This window comes from Ammospiza nelsoni, chromosome 7, assembly GCF_027579445.1.
Source record: "Ammospiza nelsoni isolate bAmmNel1 chromosome 7, bAmmNel1.pri, whole genome shotgun sequence".
Taxonomy (NCBI): domain Eukaryota; kingdom Metazoa; phylum Chordata; class Aves; order Passeriformes; family Passerellidae; genus Ammospiza; species Ammospiza nelsoni.
The window spans coordinates 7,442,564-7,467,107 of NC_080639.1; the positions used below are offsets into that span (position 1 = coordinate 7,442,564).

General features: G+C 47.4%; 1 protein-coding gene across 2 annotated transcripts in view; it reads left to right on the forward strand.

The window, feature by feature from the left end:
• Positions 1–23,402, forward strand: part of SLX9 (SLX9 ribosome biogenesis factor) — a 40,577-nt gene extending 17,175 nt beyond the window's left edge. For both annotated transcript variants that reach the window (XM_059475896.1, XM_059475895.1), the window contains exons 3-6: positions 15,758–15,826; positions 18,819–18,972; positions 21,387–21,455; positions 22,812–23,402. In XM_059475896.1, the coding sequence (XP_059331879.1) occupies positions 15,758–15,826; positions 18,819–18,972; positions 21,387–21,455; positions 22,812–22,938 (419 nt within the window). In that variant the 3' untranslated portion in view covers positions 22,939–23,402. The remainder of the gene's footprint in view (positions 1–15,757; positions 15,827–18,818; positions 18,973–21,386; positions 21,456–22,811) is intronic.
• Positions 23,403–24,544: the final 1,142 nt, after the last annotated feature.

Below are 24,544 nucleotides of genomic sequence, written 5' to 3' on the forward strand. Positions count from 1 at the left end.
TGTGAGTGGGGAAAAGTAACTCATGCCACAGGGAGCCTGAGACCAGGCATGTTAGAGAATCCAAGGAGGAGTACCAGGAGAGGAGAATTAATCAACAGTTAAAATAACACAGTGGAGATTTTGCCATGGTCCTAAAGCTCTGAGTAAGGTTCAGAGTAATTACTGCATAAAAAGAATTGATTGGAGCAGTCAGGAAGTGTCTCTAGAAACTCTCCTTCTGCTTTTCTTTCTGCTGTGTGTAGGCATTGCCCAGATCCTTGTGGCTGTAAACCTGATGGTGGGTTTACTGAGCTTCCTTAGCACAGGGGCAGGAAAAGCCCATGTGCTCCACCTCAGAGGAGGTATAGGAGCTCACAGCAGTGTCTGCAGCCAGTGCTGTCCTTCCTGAGCTTTCACACTTATCTGCAGATCAGGTTTTTGGCATTGATGCCAGAAGTGTGAAATATGAGCAATGACTCAATTGATCAGAGCTCTTTGGCTTGGAAAAGAGCTCTAATCAATTGAGAAAAAGAGGAGCTAATCAAATTGGTTTGCCCCAGAGACTAAACTTGCTCCCAGTGTCTTCGAGTAAGATAAGCGGGGATAAAAGAAACTGGAAGATTCTGTGTTAAAGGTGGGCAGAGATCCATCAGTAAAATGGCAGTGAAGTTGCAGGACCCCTTGCACATGATTGTTCTGAATTTCTGGTACCCACATGGATTGGAAGCAGATCCTCCAAAATAAAAATTCCTTGGAGGTGCTGCATGCAGACACTCTCTACCTGGGCATTACACCCAGCTGTGGTCAGGCCTGGTATGTTCTTAGCTCAGTGGTGCTCTTTGCTGGACAGCAGGCTCCGGTTCAAGCCCTCAAAGTGCCTTCTGTTAGTGCTTTGTGAGGTGTTGGTGTGCAGCCTCTGCCTGTGGCTGGCCATACAAGGTGCAGGACCAGGGGGCTGCCCATGGGTGCTGCAGTTTTGGGCTGGAAGTGGCTAAAAAATGGCTGTTTTTTGTCTCCTTAAGCTACAGCTGGAGATGGGGCAGAGGGGCTGCCAGTGGTACAGCTAAGCAGTGCCAAAGTGGAATTTTCTGTTCCTGCCCTGATCCCAGTCCCAAATACATTCATGCAGTCACCCTGCCCCTTGACTTTTTTAGCCTAAAGTCATCATTACAGTATTTCTGTTGCAATATGAAAACTGGAATGAGAGTGTTAAGAATTTTATCTTGTAGGTGCTTTTAATACAATTCTGTGGCAGACCTGCTGGAACTGAGAACAACTGATTAAAATACTTAGAGGGTACAAGTTAAGCTTTGGGCTTTTTTGCCTGTTCTGCCTGTAATGTTTTTGCAACTGCCAGAAAATTGGTATTTCTTCCCAGTCTGTTCTGCAGTCATTAGTTTGTACTGACTTTCTTCTTTCCTGTGCTTCCTGCTGTCCTTCAGATCCATCATGGAATTAATTGGTGGGGGGAAAAGAACAGGGAAAGAAATTTGTCCACTGCACATGGCAGGAATTAGCTGGCAATGCTGTCTCAGGTTAAGTACAGAATTGTAGCATGCTTTTTTTCCTGTAAGCTACCAAGCATCTGCTGTGTTTCTTGCTTCAAAATAGGATATGCAGGTTTTGTCTGGAAAATAAGGCCTATGGCCAAGACTGGAAATGTTGGTTACTTAGCCCTGGGGAGGAGAGATTAGAGTTTAACAAGCAAACAAGGGCAAGAATACAGTAAGCAATAGAGATGCTGACCCTGCTGCCTTCAGGAAAGGGTAACTTGAGCCCAAGTGGTTGGGATGCCACTGTTTGGAGGCCAGGAAAGAGCTACTGTTTGGAAAGCAGAGGCAGGGATCTGTTAGAAAGGTCGGGACTGATTGGATTAACTAGGGCAGCACTGAACGATCATCAAAAACAAAGTAAGGTGGGGCAAGGCTTTTTTAAACTTCCCATTGGTCAAGCACTGGGAACTCTTAGAATAAGCTGGAACTTTTGTTTCTACACCTTTGTCCCAGCAAAGGCTGTGTCTGTGCTCCTGGCTTGGGTCTCACTGGAGCCAGGACTCTGCCCACTGCAGGGTTCCCCCAAGCCTTCCTTCTCACCTCATGCCCATTCATAAAGCAGACCAGACATTGAGTCCTCTGCTGGGTTTCACTTCTAATTGTTTTCTTCTGTTTGCTTACACTGCAGTTCAAGCTGTGCCTGTTTATTCCTTGTGAAATTCCCGTGTGCACATCTGAAGGAAAGTTTGTCATGTTTGCATCTTGAATTTAGAGGCACATATTCTTCCCTGGCTGTGTGCTCTGGGTCACACAGGGCAGAGGAGTGGCTGAGGGAGTGACACTGATTTTATGTGTATCCTATGCTCTGTCATGTGCCTGGGACCAGTCAGCAATCTGCTGTTTGCTAACACACAACATGTAACTTGTAGGGCTGTGGCAATCAGGGTACAGAGATGTGTCTCCAAGTCTTATGCGTATCTGCTGTATTTTCTTCTTTTTCTTGAGGTCCCTGTGGGGGAAAGTCTAGTGTCCAGACATCTCTGCATGATTTTTTCATGTCAGCATCTCTGCATGTTTTTTTCCTGTCAGCATCTCTCCAGGAGCCATATCAGGCACTTTGTGATTATATGTGTCTGAAAGCTGCTGCATCCTTGATGGCCTTGAACAGCCTCTTACCATCAGCTTTCTGATAGTCCAGAGATGATAGTTTTTGTTGTGTAGTCTTGGTGGGCTAATCTTTTACCAAGCTCTCCCTTCTGGGTTTTGGGTGTTGACATCCCAGTACCCCTTAAGAGTGAGTAGGAAAATAAGAGAGGACTCTAGGAATGGTGGAAAGCTCATTCCTGGAACAGTTATGGGACCTTAGGAGGAGATGAGAGGCACAGCAGGCTGAACTATACAGCTTTAACTCAGTCTGTGGGGAAGAAGAGAAGGTGCTGTAGCAGTGTTCATGGTAACTGTTTAACAGACAGATATGGGAGACACAGAATTCACTCCCAGAGCTTTTTGTTCAGAGTGCACATCCAGGTTTCTCTGTAGGAGTCCTCTGCCAGCTGCTCCCCTCCTTTACCTTGTGTCTAGCAACAGGGGCTCTTCTGGAGTCCTGTGTCTGAGTGTGGCTGGGAAATCATAAAAGTCAAAGTTGTGGTGTCATGCCAAGTCCTGCCTCTGGTCATCTCCTCTCTCCCATGCCGCATGCTGCCTTTTTCCCATTGGAGCTGTGGCCTCTGCATTTTGGCTGGCTGTTCTCCTAATTAGGTCCTTGGGAAGAGGCAGAACCCAGCTAAGAAATCGGTAGCTAAAAGTACTAAAGGAGAAGGTGAAATAAGGGAGGAAGGAAGATCTTTCAGGCTGTTGATGAGCTGGTGTTACAGCAGGTCAAAACCTGCTGCTTGATGTTGACCCCTGAGCTATTTCTGAAGCTGCTTCTGTTTTTTTCTTCCAGGCTGCAATCAGAGTAAGAATTGGTGCTGGAATGTTTGATCAGGGACTTTGTTTCTTCCTTCTGATGGTCAGACATTTATTTCTCTATGTTTTCTGTGTGTGGGAGAACTGTGTTTGCAGGGTGAGGGTTGGGGTGAGTCTACAAATGATTTTCTTATTTGTCTTGTTTCTCATGGCTTGGTTGGTGCTGTCACTGCTGAATCTCTTACTGTGACAAGATCATCCCTACCCACCCAGAAGGCTTGGCACAGGAGCTGGTGTGCTGTGTCAGAACAAAAACAGCATCCAAACTGGGCACTCCCATCTCTTGACAGCAGCCAGTGGGAAAAACCTGGGGAGTATAAAGCAACACTTTACTCAAAATGCTTAGCTGGTACTTAAAGCATCCCGTGCCTAATAACTATTACAAAAAACTAGTGAACTGCACAGGTAGAAAGCTGTAGGTACCACCAGTGCCAAATCCATTGAGTGCCCCTGTTCCTCCAGCTGTGAGAGGTTCTGCAGACATTCCCTCTGTCCTTGCTTGTGAACCTGTCCTGAGGACTTGGGAGTGCTTGTGTGCTCATTCATGTCAGGCTGGAATGGGGCATCAGCTGCCCTAGAGATATGCTGCTACTGGTGAATTTTAACTTGTGTCTGAAATAGGCTGTGGGTACTTTAGACCTTGGGACTGAAGGCTGAGAGATCAGTCCAGCTGTCTCACAGCTCCCTGTGCTCCTGACCACATCTCCCTTGGTTTGGCTCAGCTTGTTCAAGAAGCAGGTGAATGACCTGGTGCAGGAGAGTTGGGTTTGTGTGCAGGAGACAGGGTGGAAGATGCAACAACAAATGCTTGGATAAGGTAAGCCAAGCTAAGCTCTCATTTACCAGCACCCTGAGCTACTGTGGAGTCTGCTTGCTGCTGTCTCTGTGCCAAGTTTCCAGATGTCATGTGTTGATAGTGCCCATGGTATTGATACTGCTTCACATCCCGTGTCGATCTTTCCAGGGGAAGCAGCCCTGCCTCTGTGTCATTAACATGGAAGTCAATTACTGTTGATTTTTTTTTTTTACTTTAGTTCCATTAGAGCCAAGCAATCCAATATTGCATTCGGTATTCCCTGGAGCAAGTCAGCACTTTGCAGACCCCTTCCCTGCTCCCCAAAGCACCCCCAAGCATCCTGGCAGCATCACTGCAGGAGCTGAGAGTGTCTGCATTCCCTTTAGCAGTAGGTGGGGCATTGGCACACAGTGGAGTGGTGTTCTGGAGATGTTGCCTGTGCAGGCATGTGGTGGAAGAGGCTGCCAGTTTGCCAAGAAAACAGATTTACTGAACAGAGAATTTAGTAAATGAAATCAGGGCTCCTTCCTCCTCACCCAGCCAAGGGTGAGGGCTGCCTACCTTAGGTGTGGCTGAATACACTCAGGCTTTTGGACTGCTGACCTTTTTTTTTCTTAACAAATGTTTTGGTTAAATCCCAGCTTGATTGTGGATGCTGAATCACTATTTCTGATTAATGGAACTTTTTTTGAGGAGGTGTAGGGAAGCAGAGGTGTGACATCTCAGCTTCCTTGTCCTTGAGCTGTGCAGCTCTCTGAACAGTGGTGGCAGGGTGGTCCTTCCTACTGATGGAGTATCCTCTCTGCTGAAAAGGCAGCCTGAGATAGCTACTTGCCAGTGTTAGAAGGGTGCATTCAGGGCCATCCAGAAAATCCCTTTCCTTAGGTCTGGATTGCAATACACCCTTTAGATGCTAATTTAGCAAACCTTCCAAGAAGAGGCAGGGAAACTGTTAGCTGGGAAGAATGCCTTTGTGGCTCTTCAGAGGATTTCTCATGGTTTTGCCCATGTACTTTCATTGCATCCTTGTGTTTCTGGACACTTGTGAAGAAGGGAAGGCTTCAGGAATAAATTTTAGACTTTTTAGTCTTTTCCTACTTTGTCCAAGCCCATATTGCTGTTGGAAGAGTTGTTACTGTGGGAGATAGAGGGGTGCAGAGATCAGGCTTGGATGTTACTTTTGGATCAGCTGTCAGGTTTCAAAAGTCATAGGTTTAGATTTTTCTGGAAAACACTGATTGGCATAAGCACAATTGTTTCTCAAATGGAAGTTGCTGAAGTACTTGATGCCCTTCTAGCAAACTAGGCACTGAGGAAGTAATGCTAGGGGGGAATTATCTCCTCTCCCAGCTCCTCTCTGCCTTCTGCTGTGCCCCTGCATGCTAATTCCTTCTCAGCTGATGGAAGGAGAGCATCTGTGCCATCTGTGCCTCATGTGCCCTGTGCAGAAGAGCAGGCTTAGTGAGTAGGGTGCTTCAGGTCACCAGGCTAGGAACAGAAATGATCCTCCTCCTCTTCTCCCTGTCTGCCCAGATGGGCTTTGGTTTTGCTGTGACCTTTTTACTGGAAGACAAACCTCTCTGAACATTTAATGGTGTCCTGTGGGTGCCCACCTTCCTGTAATATCCTTGTTCCTGCCCCTTCCCTTGCTGTCCCTACTTCTCTCCTTTTTCTCTCTGCAAGAGCTTCATCATTATGTTGCTGTCATTTGAAACTATGATTTCAGCCAGTTTTGACAGTCTTCTCTTGACCTTCATGCTCAATTCTTCCTCCTTCGCTGTGGAGACATTTGTGATGTGATCTCTTCTCTCCTCTCTGTGCTGCTGAAGCTCCTGTATGTAACTCCCACTTACTGCTGATCTTGTGGTTGTTTTGTTTTCTACCCTGGAGTTACATATCTGCACAGTCTACTCAGGGCAGTTTCTGGCTGGCATTGTTGCCTGGGAATATAATTAAGTATTGATCACTGGGCATTCAGCAGTCACATGAGTTAACATATTAATTATGTGTAAGAGTTTGTCATTCCAGTAATGTTTGTTCCCTACTGGCTGGCATAGTGTGTGTATTGAGAGGAAGGGTGTACATGGACCTTGGAGTGGTGTTTGCTTTCTCTTTTGCCTTTTAATGGTTATGAATCCCTTGACCAGTGGTGCTCTGGGCATTGCTCTTTTGCTGGTGCTGTTGTTTTTTGCCTGTTCCTGCTTGTTCTCTGCTGATCATAAATTTTCAGAAGCCTTACACTACCTCAGTGGTTACTTCTGACGGCAGCCAGGCTGGAGTAATCCCAGTTAACATCTTGCTTCCAGACTATCTGCCAGTGGTTGTCTTGATTGAGGAGCTGAGTAGCTGCTGGCTGGAAGATGTATGTGTGTGCCAAGCCTCCACATCACAGAGAGTGCAAAAAAATCCACCTTGTGCTCCTTGCTCCCTTCTTCACTGCTCTGACTCCTACCCCACCCTTAGCCCTACAGAGGGGATCCGTTGTGGATATGTGGCTTAATATGGAAAAAAATGTTTCTCTGCTGCAATGTCTTGCTACCAGTACACATTGGATTCTGTCCATTAAAATTCTTTGAAAACCTCTGGCCAAAGGCAGCTTTTAATAGGAGCTGTGTGATTACCCTGAAACAGTCCTTGCCAGCTTCCCCTGTGCCACAACTGGTGTGAAACATCATAAAGCCTGACCTCAGTGTGTGGGGGGAGATTATTCACATGTCTGGAGATGGGCAGTGGAGCTGGGGAAGGGTCTGGAGCAAAAGCCTGATGAGGAGGAGCTGGGGGAGACTCAGCCTGGAGAAAAAGAGGCTCAGGAAGGACCTTGTCACTCTCTATAGCTCCCTGACAGGAGGGTGCAGCCAGGTGGGGCTTGGGCTCTGCTCCCAAGGAGCAAGGGACCAGAGGAAATGCCTCACGTTGTACTGGGGGGGTTTAGGTTGGATACTGGGGGAAGTTCTTCACTGAAAGGGTGATCAGGCATTGGAAGGTGCTGCCCAGGGCAGTGGCAGACTCACATCCCTGGACGTGTTCACAAGGTGTCTGTGGTGCTTAGGGAGATGGCCCAACGATGGAACCTGCACTGGCGGTTGGATTTGATGATCTTAGAAGTCTTTTCCTGCTATCCAACCTAAACTTCGCCTGACTCAGCTCCCTGCCCTTTCCTTGAGTCCTGTCCCTGGTCACAAGAGTGAAGAGGTCAGTATCTGCCCCTCTGCTTGCCCTCAGGAGCATGTTGAAGACCGCAGTGAAGTCTCCCCTCAGTCTTGCCAGGCTGCACAAAGTGACCTGAGCCCCTCATAAGGCTTCCCCTCCAGACCCTTTCCCATCCTTGTGATCCCTCTTTGGAAGCTCTCTATCAGCCTGATGTCTTTTTTGGTACTGTGGTGCCCAAAACTGCGCACAGGACTGGAGGTGAGGCCACAGCAATGCCAAGCAGAGTAGGACAATCCCGTCCTTTGACCAGCTGAAAATGCTGCATTATTTTGTTTGTTTTATTAGTTTCTCTTCTTTCCCCAAGGTATCACTTTGCCATCAGGTCAAGTGTGCACCGTCTCCACTTAGCAGGATGGAAAGGCTGAGCCATGGGATTGCTCCTGCCTCTCTTTTTTCCATCTCCATCTGAGGAAAGGTCCAGCTGTAGCCCTTGCTACTGGCTGCATCCCTGCCTTGTCAGATGATGCAGGGAGTGGTTCCTGCAGGCACTTGTTTCACCAAGTTGCACAGTGAACACGGTCTGGTTGCCTGTCCTTCCTCATTTCAGTCAAAGAAATGATTTCAGATGATGCAGTCTGTCTGAATCCCTCCATGGCCTGTTTTTCCCAGGAAGGTGGCTCTGAATGCTAAACCTGGCCCCAAGAAATGAGGAAAACTGGGTACTTCTACAAACAAACTAATGAATCCATGGAATGTATTGTGTGTAGGAGTGGGGGGAAGGTGGGGCTCTGCACTAGCAGATCCTGGTGTTTGCTGTAATCCCTGAGAAACAAACAACTCCACATCTCGTTCTGGGTGATGTCTCATACCTCCTCCTGTGTGCAGCTGGTCTGCTGCCAGTGCTGCAGTGCCAGCTGACAGTTACCTATTTGTCTGTCTGCCTTGCAAGTTTGTCCCTCTGTGCTTTTGTCCCTCTGTCCTCTGAGCATCTTTAAATCCATATTTTGTCTTCTCTCCTTCCCTATTTTTGTCTGCTCTCTCCCCTTTCCCCAGAAGCCCATCAGGCCCCTGCTTTGGCTTTGAGTGGAAATGCAGCATAAAAAGCTGCCTGAGGCAGGCATGGCTGGAGCTGGGTGATCTTTAAGGGCCCTTCCAACCCAAATAATTTTGTGGTTCTGTGATAAAATGCAGTGTCTCCATTGAATCCACCCACTGGGAATGTAATAACAAGTACAGCTGAGCAGAGCTGCCTCCCCTAAGGTGCTGAAAGGCATAGGTGAAAGAAACACCAGGTGCCAAAACAGTATGAGAGGGGTTATAGGAACCAGTGGCTGGAAAACTTCCCCAGGGAATGCCAGTTTAATTGTCTGCTAGCTAATATGCAGTTAAAAGACAAGGAAATGAAGGTAAACTGTTTGTGCTTTTTGGATAAATAAGCACCAGATAAAATCCAGTAGTGTAACTATTTCAGATCTAGGTCTTTCACTGTGTAATACTGCAGAGATACTGAACTACTGATTTTTAAAGCTTCTCAAAGGACAGGATAGTCAAAGGTAATCTTATTAGCAGGAAAGGAAAAGATATTTTGGGGAAAATCTCTTTCAAATGCAGGCCTGCAAGGCATTGTCAAAAAGCATAGTAATTTTTCGGTGTTCTGCCCTAAGGAGAGAATTTACCCATTGGTAAACATGAATTACTCCTGGTCTCAGAATAAATCTCGTTCCAGAGATTGGCTGCTGTTCTGGCTTTTATAGAAATGGTGCTCTGGTCTTCTCACTGCCCTTTATTGAAACTGCAACATCCACACCAACAGCTAAGGTGCCTATATCGCTGTTGCTAAAATACACATTTTTATACTCAGTAAAAGGACTCTTGCCAACTGTCCAAATTGTGCTGCAGACTCACTGGAGTCTACTTTGGTGGTCCACTTTGACCAGATAAAGCAGGTTGTTTAGGGCTGTGTCTAGTCAGGTTTTGAATATTTCCCTGGGTGGAGACCTGGGGGCTCCATAACCTCCTGACAATTTAAAAAATCATGAAAGTTTTCCCAAAAACTGTGTGCTCCTTGTCACTGGGCACCATTGGGAATAGTCTGTCTCCTTCCTCCTCTTCCTTTCCACCAGGTATTATGCACATGTATAGGATTTCCTTTGAGGCCTCTTTTCCAGCCTTTGCTCAAGTAAAAGACACTCCAGTTCCTTAATAATTTTAGTGGCCCTTACCTGGATTAACTCTCCCATTCATGTGTTCCCCTTGTCCTGGGGAGCCCACGAGGGGACCCATTGCTCCAGATGTGGCCTCACACATCCAGATGTGGGGCAGAGGCACTCAGATGCTGTCAGACCTGCAGGAGCAGGGGAGCAGGTTTAGTGGCTGTAATCCCAACGAGGATCATGTGCTGCTTATCTGCAAAACTTCTGCCAGGGCTGGGTGCTGCACCTTTGGCAAGGCTGCTCTTTGGGGAAGTGAGGATTGCCTGTGCTCCCTAGGAAGTTTTTCCCCAAGAGTCTGATCTTAGGAATGTATATCCTTTTTTTATATATATGTATTCCTGCATCTTCCCCTGTGTCTGAATTGCAGCAGAGGAAGCTGCTTTAACTGGATGGCAATGCTTAATGCCCCTGTACAAGCTCACTAACTCTTGTTGGTTATCTTGAGCCAGTCAGTGTTGTTTCCTCTGGTTGAGGGATGGTCCAGGCTTCCCTGGTGCTGCCTGAAGGAGCATTTGGCCTCAGCTCCACTGTCTGCAGTTCTTGGAGGTGTTTCTCTTGGGCTTTTATATGGGGTGGTGGAAGCAAAGAAAATGTTCATTCTCCTCTCTTGATGGGGCTAGGGGCATGAAGTTGCTCTCAGTAGCCTCTGGTGGGGTTTCTCTGCTCACAGTGTTCAGGCAGGATGTTGGAATGGTCAGGTTTCTTGCCTTACTGTGGAAAATCTGCTGCAGACCTACAGCTCTCTGTTCCAGCTTGACTGCAAGAAGGCTTTGCCATTCATACAATCATAGAATTGTTAAGGTCAGGAAAACTCTCTAAGACTGAATCCCACCATTCCCCCTGCACTGCCAGGTGTGCCCCTAAGCCATGTCCCCAAGTGCCACACCCACACCTTTTGAATGCTTCCAGGGCTGATGCTGTGGGTTCTGCTGCTCTTGTGGCTGAGTGACCTTTTGTAAGGCTGGAAGCTGCAGCAGAGCTTGCTGAGAGCTGCTGGGCATAAATTAAATTCACTGTGATCACAGGTATTTAAATTGTTTTTGGGGGCTGCACAGAGAGGAAATATATGCCAGTGATAGCAAGGAAAAAGTCAACTTTTTTGCCATGCCATTCCTTGACAAATGAGAATATTTGCACTAAGTAATTTATGATACTTTTGGAGAACTCTTTTGTTGGATGAAATGCACACACCCTTGTTGCATGTACATAGAAAGGGATGTGTGTGTGTGTGTGTGTGTGGGGGGGGGTTAAAATGTCTTTTTTTGTAAGCAGACTCATTCTCCCAAAGCTGGAAAGGGGATTTCTTGAAGGGGATCACACCTGATCTTGGAATGTCCCTGACATGGTGTGTGTTTCCCAGGGCACCTTTCTGTGGGTGAGCCTTTCTGCATTTGTCTTGTGGGCTTTCAAGTTTTCCATGTCAGGGAGTACTGACACCTATCCTTTTATTTTCCTTTCTTCTTTTTACTTTTCCCCATGGCAGGGGTTTGTGATGAGTTAGTCTTTAAGGTCCCTTCTAGCCCAAACTATTCTATGATTTCTTTGTTTCCCGGAGCCTGAAATAGCAACACCAACCTCCTGTATTAGACTCTGCAATTCTTGGCTCAGAAACCCGGGTTCCCTGTGGCATTTCAGCCTTGGTTATAAAAATAACCTTCAGCTGCACAAGTGGCTTTAGGAGCAGTGACACACTGGGCCACCTTGAGCATCCTCTGTGTGCCTGTCTGTGACTGGGGCTGAATCTCTTCTGGGGAGGGCTGCTGAGAGCATGAAAGATGAGGCGCTAAAATGGACAAAGCCTTGGGCAGAGGAGGAGAAGGAGGTGCTTTTACCTTGTGCAAGGGGCTGAGTGTGCCAGCAGCACTTCAGACACAGTGTGTAAGGACAGCCTTTGTCTCTGAGGTCGTCTTTCACAGCCTGCTGTGTACATTGTGACTTCCCAGTCACCTCCTGAGGGGATGTGCTCCCCCCTCTAATGGAACATCACTGAGTGCCCCTGTGAGCTGAGGCTGAGCTGGGCTGCCTGGGAGGCCTTGTGCCCGTGCTGGGGCTGCTTGGAGCCTGGGGATGTTTACCAGGCCTGGCAGAGCCATGACCTTGCTGTGAGGACACGGCTGCACTGCTGCTCTGGGCTTCCAGGGGGAGGCCAGGCTTGGAAGTAGGCTGTGCTTCAGATAACCAGGGCATCTGAAGGGGCAGAGAAGGCAGATCCCGCTTCTTGTAGGATGCCTTTGTTATAAATATGTAATTTAATAGTTGGCTCTCACAATTAAGAGACAGATATTTTATAGGTGTATAGTGATGTTGTTGTAATATGTCATTCCATAGTCCTCTTTCCTCCCCCCCCCCCCCCCCCCCGTAATAGCCATGGTAGTCATGACATTTAGAGGAGGCTGGCTTGTTACCAGGAGCTAACATAATACCTGACCTCCAATCAAGATGTAAAAAGTAGTCTCCACCAATGGATGGCAGGGAAAGAGTAGACTGACAAAACTTTCAGAGGAACTAAAGATATAAAAGGCAGAGCATCTATTTTGTTGAGGAGCCATGTGGCTGGTAGTCATGGTGTGGGGGCTCCCAGCACTGTGATTTTTCTTTATTCAGTCCTTTGTTGCAATTAAATTTTACAAGTGAGGGTCATTGCTCACACCTTCCACATTGGGGCAGGAAGAATGCGTGCATGCTGGTATAATTGTGTGAACAAAAATAATGCAGCTTGGTTTAGATCATGAAAAGCAAATGCTGTATCCATGGAGAAACCTGCCCTGGCCCAGGAGGAGCTGACACCTTTTCCTCCAATGCTGGTTCCCAAGCCTGCTCAGGGTGCAGCAGGGCTTGGATTGGGCAAAATCCAAATGTGTTTCCTGTGCCCCATACATACAGGTACCAAGCTGTCCCTAGGGGCTCCTGTAACAGCAAGAGGACAAAGAGTTTGGGTACAGCCCCTTGCCCCTGTCCTTGCCACCCCTAAGCCTTGGTCACCAATGTGCATCAATGCTTTGGGAGCAGTGGAGCTGGAGGTCACAGACTGGGAGCTGTCAGTGGGATGAGGGCAGGGAGCTGTGGAGCATCCTCTCAGCCAGAGGACATCTTGGCTGGCTTTTTGCCTGGCCCGTGTTGTCCCTCAGCTCTGTTCCTAGAGGAATAAGAACGCCTCAGGGGCCGTGCAGTGACAGCTGCCAGGTCACAGCACTGTTGCCTGTGCCCCAGGAGACTGTCCTTACCATTTCCCAGGCTCTTTATTGGACAAGAGCAGTGCGCCATTTACAAGTGACACTATGTAATTTAAGAAAACAACCCCAAACCACACCCAATATCTGCTTTTGGATGTAGTCTGACTTCCTTCATTAACTCATCTCACAGCTGTAGGCATATGCTCATTCTTGCTATTACACAACTGAGGCTAAAATTAAAACATCTGTTGTTATTTAACTTGAGTTTGCCAAAATACTATGTTTTGAGCAGCAACAGCTTTACTGTTGTGTATCATTGGGGTTTTGGAATATTAATTAATGTTACATGTTGTTTCTTAATGTCTCATAGCCCAGGAGGAGCTTTGCAAATGCCTGGTGCTGAAGGACCCTCCTCTGTCCATGTGGCATTGCACAGGTTTATTGAATATTTCTGGTAATGGCCAAATGCTCCAAGTAATGGAGTTTCCTGGAACTGTCAAACCCTCTTGGCTGCAGAGCCAAAATCAAATAGTGGGATCTTGGGGCAGGGAAGCCTCTAGTGTTACAGTTTTAACTCACTCCAGCTTCTTTCTGAATGCCTAGAAAGGATCAAATGGGGATTTCTAAGGTAGGATTTATAGACATATTTAGTCTAAGGAGTTCTTTATGAAAAGTAGTCACATATATATGTGTCTGCGTGTGTATATATATTCTATTTTTTTTAGTCTGAGTCCTTTACCAAAAAGCCCTGAAGATTTCTGAAATTAAGGAAGCCATCCTCAAAAATCTGCTTCTCTGTCATGAAAGCAGCATCCTAAGGATTGCCAGGAGTAGTACCAAATGCTTGATGTAGGTGGCAAAAAGCTATTGTGGTTTTTTTTAACCTGTTTGTATCTGGCATGTCTTGTACTGTACAGATCAGAGGGAAGAAAGAAGAAAGCACGTTCTTGCTAAAATGAATGATTGTCAAATTTACAGTGTGGAAATTATCCTTAGTTAATGTGATGGGGTTTGCTCACCTTTCCCTTAGCCATGTAATGGGGTTTGCTCACCTTTCCTTCATTCATAGGGTTTCAAAGGCAAGTGTTGTTAAATTACCTGTGGAATGGGCTGGAGAGGGGGATTCAAACCCTTCTGATTTCACAGGAAAATAATTAAAATGGAGCTGTGGTTTGGCTTGATCTCAGAGGTGCTTGCAAGCTAAATAAAAACAAAAGGCTGCCTTGGGGACAGTCTGTGCTGTTAATTAACCAGCTGAATTCTGCCTTCACTGTCCTCCAGTGGCTTTGCAGCGGTTTTGGCACTCGACATCACAGCTGGAAGCTGCCAAACAACTTTGCACCCTCAAGCAGCTGAGCAGCCTTCTGAGGGCAGGCTGGGATATGGAAATTGGAGTGTCTAGAGAGCCAAGTGATGGAAAAGGGCAGGAACTGGCTGCTGGCAGAGGAGGGATGCAGCTCCTTTCCCTCAGGCACTCTCTGGTTATCTGTGGCCACCTTCCCCCTCCCTGGCCAGCAGCAGGGTTGGGTTCCTGCCAGGAAAACAGCTTTTGTGTTTCCTTAAATATTCCACTACTGTTTTGGGGAAAAAAAAATACCAACCCAAACCTGAATTGCTGTTATTACTGCAGCTGGCTGAATCGGGCCTTTTTATTTTCATTAACAAATGCTGCCAGGCCATGTTTTTCCAGTGAAGTCATGAGTGTGTTTCCAGATGAGGGGCAGATCTTCCCAGCATTGCCATGGCTGAAATTTGGGCAGGCTGGAGCAGCTGTGATGTCCTGTGCAGGCAGCCTTCTGGAGATCATTGAGATGGGATAATAATTCCATAATAATGATAATATGTATGTCATAATTGACTGTCATTCATCCTTTTGTCCCCTGAAACCACAGAAATGTGGGGTGATGGGGCTGGGCATAGCTCAGAGTTGGTTATTGGATCATGCAATTTATTCTTTCAGCATCTGCTTTGATACCACAACAAATGTGGTTTTACTAAGTGCTGTTTGGGAATTTATTTTTCTGGGAAATGAGGCTGTGGAAGCTCCAGCTTCATTCTCCCTTAGAAGCTCAAAACATGATGGTGATTGTTGGTTTTGTGGGAAGGTCACCTTAGCCCCAGCAAGTTTGTTCTGTTCTTAAGAAATTATTAAAGGATGCTTTTGTTCAAATCATCCCAAAGGATCTGTAGCTTCAGAGAAGTTATCCTCAGTGAGTTGTTTTCATAATTGTACTGAACTCCTTTCTTTGGGAAGGGAAAAAAGGGGTGCTTTTTCTTTTCTACCTTTAAGAATAAGCTAAGGTGAATAGTATGATCTTTAGGGAGCTTGTTACTCTATAGGAATTCTAGTATTTCCAGCACATTTCAGGAGAAAAGTTGGCTCAAGTCAATTTAGGTTAAATGTGTGAGATGAGATACAATTTTATAGCACTTGCAACGGATCTCCAGTAAAAACATTTGTGACGATAGTTTACTTTATATTGGATATCTGTGCTCAACAGCTGCTTTCCAAATACTGAATTTGCTAAATAGTAGGTACTAGTCTATTTTACAGGTTGCTAGTGACCAGCTCCTCCTTAGGGCTGCCCTTGGATATATTTCAGAACATTCTCCTTGTGAGGGTGGGCAGGCCCTGGCACAGGCTGAAACTGTGGCTGCCCCATCCTTGGAAGTGCCCAAGGCAGGTTAGATGGGGCTTGGAACAAGCTGCTCTGGGGCCCACAGCAGGGGGGTTTGAAATGGGATGAGGTTTGAGGTCCTTCCCAATCTGTACCATTCTGTGATCCTATGCTGATGATCTGATCTGCTTATTTGTTTCTTGTTTTTTAACTCACAGCAAGGCAGATTTGATTTGTTTGGCTAAAAGTTGGGGTGCAGGGTAGCCTTTGGATCTGCCTGCTGTGCCAGCAAGTTCAAAAGCTTCAAGGGTTGAACAGAATCTATTGTGCAGGAGCCAGGCTCCATCTCATGTCTCTTCTCTTCTAGGTTTGCAAGAAAAAACAGTACTTTCTAAAAAAGAGAAGATGAAGCTGAGGAAGGAAAGATGGCTGCAGAGTGAGTATTCCTGTGACACAGTATCACAAAGCATAGTTCTGATGGATCTCTGTACTCTGGGTTTGGGTGACAGAATCCTTCTCAGAAATCTTCATCCCTCCCCAGCACTGGCATAGAAGTTCCAGGTATTGTTTCTCAGTGTTTAGCACCAAGACTTAGTCATTGCCCCAGTTCTGCTTTTGATTTTTACTATGTGTAATATGTGTGACTACATAAACCCTTTGTTTTTGCAGAAAGGCACTGTGTCCATATAAGTTTAGCATATTGTTCTATCTTTTACAACTCTGGTACAGATGTGAGTAGCTGTCTGGTGGAGCTCCTCCTCACCCAGGAGCCAGAGGGATGGCAGGAGAGGCTGGAGCTGAGCTCTGTGCTGCCGTCAGCTAATCCCAGACCTCTGGTGAGACCCTGCAGTGGGCTCTCCTGCCCCCTCAGTAGGGGAGAGCTCTGGACACTGCTGGCTGTGTTACTGCTGTTTCCCACATGCTGCAGGTCAGTGAACCCACTTAGCAGACAGTCTGGCCTGTCTCGAGCACTGAAATATGAGCTAACCAAGCCCAGCCCATGGCAGAAATGCTTCTCTTTGCCTGTTTTTGCTCTGAGTGTCTTAGCACAGGAGGGGACTGTGCAGTTGTACCCAGTGTGGCAGAGGGGTTACTTGTGTCACCTGAAGCTGTTCTTGGGACAGGCTTTGTTCCTAACACCTTCTTGCCCAACAGAGTTGGACACAGACTATTTTTGGGGCAGAGGGATGTGGCTTTCTGCTACCCCAAATGCTGTCTGTGCCTGAGCTCTAAGCCCAAGCTCATTAACCTTTCATTTCACCAGCTGCACTGAAGGTGTGTCTGGCTTTTTCTTAGATAAAATGGTATGAATTTAACACACATGAATGGAAGGAAACCTCCTCCCAGACAACCAGCCAACAGCTTCTGAGTGCCTGGACATCTTCTTTGGACACAAAACACAGATGGCTTTGCTAGTCAAGTTCAGCTGCTTTGGGAAAGCCCAGGAGCAGGATCCTTACAGGGTCTTATTCTAGCCCTCCTGATGCCTTTGTAGCATCAGTCTTTCCCAAGATCATGCGTGCTGTTTTGGCCCTGCTGTGGCCTCTTCCCTTTCTCTTGGCTTTGAAATTACTAAAATGAGGGAATACAAGTGAAATGCAGAGACTTTGCTCTGGGGAGAACAAATATCTGCCAAGACAGGTAATTTAGCCTGAAGTTTACTGTCTTGGTGATGTTAAAAGTGCTTTACAGGCACAGTAGTACCTAAAAACTCTGCCAGTTCTTTGTGGAGAAAGAGCTTTTTGTCCCCCAAAAAGAGAAGCCAGCTTGGACTGCTCAAGTTATCACTACATCTCTGTTTTCCTAAATCTGAGTTTGTTGTTTCTTCTTGTCCCAGGGCTGCTTTTGTGACACTGGATGCCAAGACCCTGGGAACCAAAGATCAGCCAGTAGTGCAAATGCACAACTTTCTCCCATTCCAATAAGTAATCTTAGGAGAGACTAGAGAGGGGAAAAAACTTAAGTAATGCTTCAGACATTAGAAGTATGCACATTTAAAAATACATATGTTGCATGGCTCCTCATCTGAACAAGACTTCATAGGAAAAGAATTTAGCATGTTTGCGCAGAATCAGGTGTCTGAAAATTTTCAGCACATACTGTTTATGAAAGCACTGAAGTAGTCAGCTTCATAAAGCCAGACCAAAAAAAGAAGTCATGCAGAACAGAAAGCTGTGTTCTTGGCAGGAATTGCTGTGAGAAGTGTTTCCAATCCTGATTTGTCACAAACATCCATGTGCAGCAGAGCTGCAGTTCATGAAAAACTGTTGCTCTTCTACTCAGCTGAGCTGGAGAATGAGCAAGGCAAAGGTATTAAAGGAGCAGCCACTGAATTTGAGTTCAGCTTCCTTGACTGTGGGAGCAGGATTAGACCCAGGCTTGTGGTCTGTAAGTGGGACTGGCTGCTTTTGTGCTCCCACCAAAAATACTTCTGGCTTCTGTTGGCCTCTCTGTGTCACCAGCTCTGCCCCAAGGCTTCTGGCACACTGTCATGTCCACACAAGGAGTTTGTAGCTCATCATCCCTGCAGTTGTCCAAGGGATTTGTGGGTCAGGTGGGGAATCTTGGAGTTCAGCTGGAGGCCTGTAGCAGTGCTGGGCTTTTGTGGGCTGTCCTAAAGGATGTATTCTGCTGGTGCTCACCCTGGAAACTGCTGGCTTTGGGAAGCATGAGCAGCTGTGGGACTTACTGCCACATCAGAGAGCCTCAAGGACTGAGGCAGAAGCCTGTGGCTTTTAATGTTCACCTCTTAAGACAAAGAAGGAGACAGATATAGCATTTGTGGAGCTCTCTGTGCCTGCACCCTTGTCAGAGCTGCTGCTGGGAGACCAGGAAACCTGGTCCTGAGAAAGGCTATATGCATCTGCCACTTGGGGCAGTGCTTTTCCAAGGGTCCAGTTTATCCAGCATCTGTCGGCTTGCACTCCACAATGAGTCATTGAGGTGGAGCCTTGACTCTCTTCAAACTAAGTAAACAACTGACATTTAGTCCATCTTTCCTGCCTCTCCTAGGAAACTGTTGTTTGGTCCCAACAGCAACAGAGAGGGAGCTGTGCCTGTTTAAGGCCAGATTTGGAGTTAACTGTATTTGTGTTGTCCCTTCCCCTCTTGTTTCCCAATTCCATGCAAGGTCAGTGTGGTTTTTGCCACATCAGGACTCCTGTGCAGTTTTGCTGAGAGCAAAGAACAGTGTAAGGGATGGAAAAGGACAGAATCTGGGAATTTCACTCCCCATTGCAATGTCAGAAGGGATGTATATATTTACAAGCAAATACATCAATGGAGGGAATGACCCAGCTGCATTTTGTTCATTTTTTCCCTGGTTTATATCACTTCTGTAAATGGTAAAACTGATGAATTTCTTAGCTCAAGGGTTATCTCCTGCAGGTGTTCCCCCTTCTTGCAGTAATGCCTTGTTTCTGATGCAGAAATAGAGAGTGTGAAGATGGCCAAGCAAAAGCAAAAAGCTGAAGCGAAGCGGAAAGCAACGCCTGTGGTGGGAGACATGCAGCCCTTGATGGAAGCCCTGCCTGAGCTCTCCTACCTGACCACAGGGAGCAGGGCAAGGAAGCCTCTCAAAAGGTTGGTGCCATTTGGAGATGGACTGTGTGTTTCCCTTCTTCCTGCAGGGTGGAGGGGCCTTCAGCTCAGCTTGTAGCTGCAGGCCATGGTCAGGAGAACAGGGTCTCATTGGCAACTCTGTTTTAACCATCTTTATGCTTTACTTGGCACAAGAAAAAAAGATTAAATGTGTCTTCTGAACTCACAGCTGAGAGGGGCACCATATTGCTTGGATGGGGCTTGGCATGAGACAGGCTGGGAGCATCCAGATGTCCTAGAAGTTGCAGGAGTGGCATGTGGGTGTCCATGTTGTGATGCTGCTTGAGCTCACCTGATAACCTCATCTTGTGGTGTTGCAGGCTGGCATTCCATCCTTCCAGGCCTTCATCCAGGCTTTATCCTGAGGCACTTCAAGCCTTTGAGCAGTGCCCTTTGTGCTGTGGCCAGACTCTTTGTTTTGTAGTGTGACTTTGGCCAAGAGCATGGCTGAGCTGGCTGTTCCCTGTGCACTGTCAGCTCTCTCTCTCCCTATCCCAGACCTTTGCCAAAAGCCTCTCCTTTGAGAAGCCCAAGTTGGCACAGTGGAGGTGGGAATTTGACATGGGCTGATGTCACCTACCCTGCCTGTGACCTGCTAACCCCAAACCAGCCCCCATTGGTACTGACATGGAGGAGCTACAGGCTCTTCTTCCCCTTGCTGGCTTCTGGCTGCCCAAATGTCTGTAGAGGAGTGTTTGAAATAATCAGGAGGCCTTTATAGGATTTGAATCATTACAGAAAGGAAGGGTAATACTCTGGTGATTTGTCAGCAGTATTAATAAAAGATTAGATTCTCTAGGAATTTCATCTCCTGCAGGGTAAAAGCGCATTACAGGGAGGTTTTTATTCTGCTTTATAATGAATGAAGGCAATGAAGTGTAATGAAGCTGAGCTGCTAACAGGGTCCAAATGAACAGGCAGCATGCTGGTGATTTTGAGGGGAAATCCAGCAGGAAATATACCCTAGGATAGCTTTCCTTTAGGCTTTGCCACCCTCTGCAGAGCTGCTCACCTCTGAAGGGACAGCCATGGTGACTTGGTGGCACACACAGATTTGGCAAGCCCTGCTCTGGTGACCAAGGGCTGCCATCCAGCTTGAGAAAGGATTTTCCTGATCTTCTGTGAGCATTCCAGGCAAACTAGGACCAGAAGTTGTCCCTGTGCTGAGCTGTTAAAAACGAGGGGAGGGAAATGAGCAGGAACTGATTGAATTAGAGGTGGATGATGGAAATGAGTGACATGGAGCAATGTGAGGCAAGGGCAGTAAGAAGAAAGGAAGAATAGGGGAAAAAAAAGGCAATATAAGGGGATGGAGGGTAGTATGCCAGAGAGACAAGTAGGAAGAGGAAGTCACTGTAACAAGAGACCAGATCCTGCTGTCTTGAAGAGGAGGTGAGAAATTGTTGTGTTTTCTGACTTTTGGGGTAGATTAGGTGGGGGTGGCCATAACCCCCAGCACCCACCAGTATGGGAATATTCCTCCTTGACCCCTGCTGCAACAGAGAGGTGGGATTCAGGCCCTCTTTCTCCCCCTTGCCTGTGTGCTGAGGCTCTGCTTCAGGGCGAATTGGGGTCCCCAACCTCTTTTTCTGTTAATTTTCCTATCTGTGTAATCCTGAAAAATGGAGATTTCTTCTCCTTTCCTTACTGTCCAGTTCTACCAGCAGCTCCTGTTGTGCACCACAAGTCCCCAAAGCAATCTCTGTGCTTCCTGTGTGTCCCTTACTGGGGCTTAGTGCTGGCTTTGTGGTAAATCTCTGCTGCTGCTTGGCGTCGGGCGTCACGAGGGATGGTATTACACCCCTGGTCCCCTTGGACTTTGCCCAGGGATAAGGAATGCATGGAGAGGTGGCAGATCTGTACCTGCTGCTGTGCCTCTTCTGCACACAGTGCACCATCCTGCATTATAGCACATAGGGCTGGCAGCTCCCTCCTCTTGCTGAGCGTCCCTGGTGCTGCCAGGGTGGCTGTGGAGGCTGGAGCTCTGCAGTGTCAGCAGCAGGGAACATGAGCTGTGCAGAGGTGACACGTGTGGTGGGGAGGGGAGGTTCCATGGAATCTTGGCTCTAAGCAACAGGATCAGTTTGACCTGGAGGTCAGTGATAAGCAGAAAAGGGATGTGGGCATGGACAGCTAATGACCAGTGCTGGCTTGGAGAGGTCTGGTGTTCCTGTAAGCCTCCTGCTCTCTCAGCCTCAGGTGGAGGGAGTTTGCATTTCCTTGCAATGCCTGGTTGTGGAAATAATTGCCTTTCAGGAGAATTTCCATGCAGGATAATTAATTACCTGTTCTTTCTGGAAAGGCAGATGCAGAATCTCCCTGGACTGTTGCCATCTACACAGCCATTGCTGAATTAATGCTCTAACACTCACTTGTTTTGTTTCTTCTCTCCATAGCCACATAAAACCAAAGGCAGCACCAGCAGACTTCTGTCTGATGAAACAAGCTCAGAAACATCAGCTCCTGTAAGTACCCATTTGTCAGTGTCCAGTTCCTGCTGAGCCTCAGGGAATGGTTGAGACTGGAAGTGGTCCATGGGGTGTCACCTGGTCCAACCCTTTTGCTCAAGCAGAGTTACCTAGAACTGGTTGCTCAAGAGCCAAGTCCACATGGCTTTTGAATATCATCAAGGATGGAGAACTTAAATGTGTCCAAGTAACTCCTGGACTTAGTCTGGCAATTCCTTTTTCCCTGTATGTTGGATAGCTTATACTGCCACCAAGAACTTCATTTACCCTCAGCACATCTCTCCTGGGGCTAGGCTCTGTGATCTGCCAGTGTTTGCTTTACTATTTCTTGGATTTCTGTCAGTTTTGAGCCATTCAGCTGCAAACTGAGGCTGAACAGTCAGGCTACAGATGCAGCACTGCTGTCGATGAATACCTTCTCTGTCAGAAACAAGCCTGTGTTGGTGCTGGGATGCCTTTCTCACTCAGCTCTGCCTTGCTTTGCTTTTGGTGGCCTGGCAAGTCTGTGCTTTTTGTGAGAGAAAAAATTTGGAGGAATATCTTGAGGTTTCTTTCCCAAGGTATTAGTTTGGATGAGAGGTTCCCTAAGCTTCACCTTAATACCCCAAGCCAAGCTTCAGGAGCATTGGCTCCTCTCTCTGTTTCTCTGGCAGGAGCTTTGAAGGGGAGGGAAGTAGCTGAGCACTACCAAGTGTTTGTCTGGCAGGGCTGTGGAGAGCCTGGCAGTCTGGGGGAGATGAGGGTGCTCTAGTGGATGTGGCTGTGTGACAACTCACAGGGTTTTTTTTATACTCCTGCTCTGTTCTTGTCCCTCCCTGCTTGCTTGCTTTTTGAGACGAGGCCATTTCCCCAGGAAGCAGCTGTGACCAGGCGTGCAGAGGTAATTCTGTCATGGTGTCCAGCTAGTGGTGCATGTAGGATTACCAAGGCTCAATATTCAGCCATAAAGAGAGTCAGTAGAGGGGCTCTCTAAAGAGAATTTGGTGTTGTGCTGGTGCAATCTGAAGTAATTTTCATTCCTGGTGATTGACCAGATCCACAGTCTCTTGTTTCTGGTTTACTAGGGAAAAGCTCTAAAAAAAACCCCATTCCCAAGTGATGCTGGACACTGTCATAATTGTTTGTGTCTCTGTGGCATGAGATCAAAGTCCCTGGCTCCCATGAAGCTGGCAGCAATTTGAGCTTTGCCCTTGGCTAAATTAGGTTTATTCTTGCACTGTCTTTCTCTGAGATTTACACTCAGGATCACTGTGTCTCAGCAGAAATCTGCTACTTTATGAGTGGGTCCTTATCTGCTCAGTTCCTTTCACACGAGGCACTTAGAGAACTGGTGTGTTATTTTTCTTTCCTCAGAGAGGAGGAAGTGGCTCGGTTTCAAGAGGTTATCAGCGATCCCCAGTACAGAGCCAACCCCCTCCTGGCCATCAGCAAGCACCTCTCTGAGAGGCTGGGGCAGGGGGAAGCAGGGGAAGCCCTGTAGAGCTCCAGCTGGGCCCAGACATGCACAGGCTGCAGAGGAGCACATCCCCGGCACCACATCCCAGCCTCTTGGCTCCTTGGAAGCGGTTCAGCAGATGATGAAAACCAAGAGCCCTGCTTTCTGTCTGCAGGAATAATGCAGCTCTCTCCCGACAGGGCAGCTGCTCCTTCACAGGGTGTTCTGAGACATTCTTGGGCAGGCATTAATCTCCCTGCAAAGTGTCTTGGTACATTTGCTCTTCTTGGGAGCAGGTATGGTTTCTGAAATTGTGCCAAATGCCCATGTGTCTCTTTTCTGTCATTCCCCCTCTCTCCCTGACAACTTTGAGAAGAGGTTCTTGCTTGCTCTGTTCAGGACCCCAAGCCCTGGAGGCTTTTGGAGTTTGTCATGACCAGTGCTGCTGTTCATGGAGATGGTTTTCTGTGAGAAATTTGGCTTTGGAATAAACATACTTTGATACAGCACTGAGTTTGTCTGGCTCTTGTTTTGGTAAATAGGAAATGAAATATGAGTTTCTTTCTCTGGAAAAATGACTTAAAATAATTGTTGTTTCCATGTGTACAGTGAATCAGGAGACTGCTACAAGCAATGACAAATGACTGCAGATCATGTCTAAATCAGGGACTTGCCTTCCTCCTGCCCTGGAGGGGCTTCCTGTGAGTGATGCTCATCCCTTTTGGCCTTTGTGCCTTGTTTAGCCTGCCCTGTAGGAAGCATCCCAATACATGTCCAGCCTGCAGGCTGTGAACTTCAGCCAGTCATTTTTGGGATTGGGAACCTCTGGAAAGGATTTTCCTTTACCAAACACCAATGTTCACAAAACCCCAGTGAATTTTCATGGGGCACAGCTGAAGGCAGGGCCATTCCCTATTAGAGATAGTTCTGATTTGACACCCAAAAATACCAGTGCTGTCTTTTGAACCATAAAAAAATAGTTTATTGATGCTTGTTAACCTTGGGAAAGCAGCCTGCTGCAGTTGACTCTGACCCCAGTTAGTGCCTGAAACCAGCTTCAGTGGAGGTGGCTGGCACCTTGATCATACTTGTCTTGCCTCAGTAGCAATGCTGCTGTGTTCTGTCTCCAGGCTGGCGCTGCTGAACAAAGGCTTTGTCTGGTGCCTCTTGGCTCTGGCAGCGCGGGCGCTGTCGCTGACTCTGCCTGTTAGAGCAATGCCACTCCTCTTCCCACAGGGCCTGGCAGCAGCTGCCTGCTGGCACAGGCCACAGAGAGAGAGATGCTGACTCTGCCCATCCTCCATTCTGTGGCTCTCAGGCTGGCCAGCCCCTGCTGCAGCCATTCTTGTGCAGAAAGGGAGATGAAGAAGGCAACGACATCCAAGAATTGAGATTGTTCAGCCTGGACAAGACAAAACTTGGGGGAGACTGAGCCTGCACCCCCCTCCCTCGGTGTCTACAGGGGCTTCAAAGAAGGCGGGAGAGGACCAGGACAAGGGGCAATGGCTTCACACTGCCAGAGGACTGGATAAGATATTGGGAAGAAATTGTTCCCTGTGAGGCTCCTGAGGCCCTGGCACAGGGTGCCCAGAGAAGCTGTGGCTGCCCCATCCCTGGAAGTGTTCAAGGGCAGGTTGGATGGGGCTTGGAG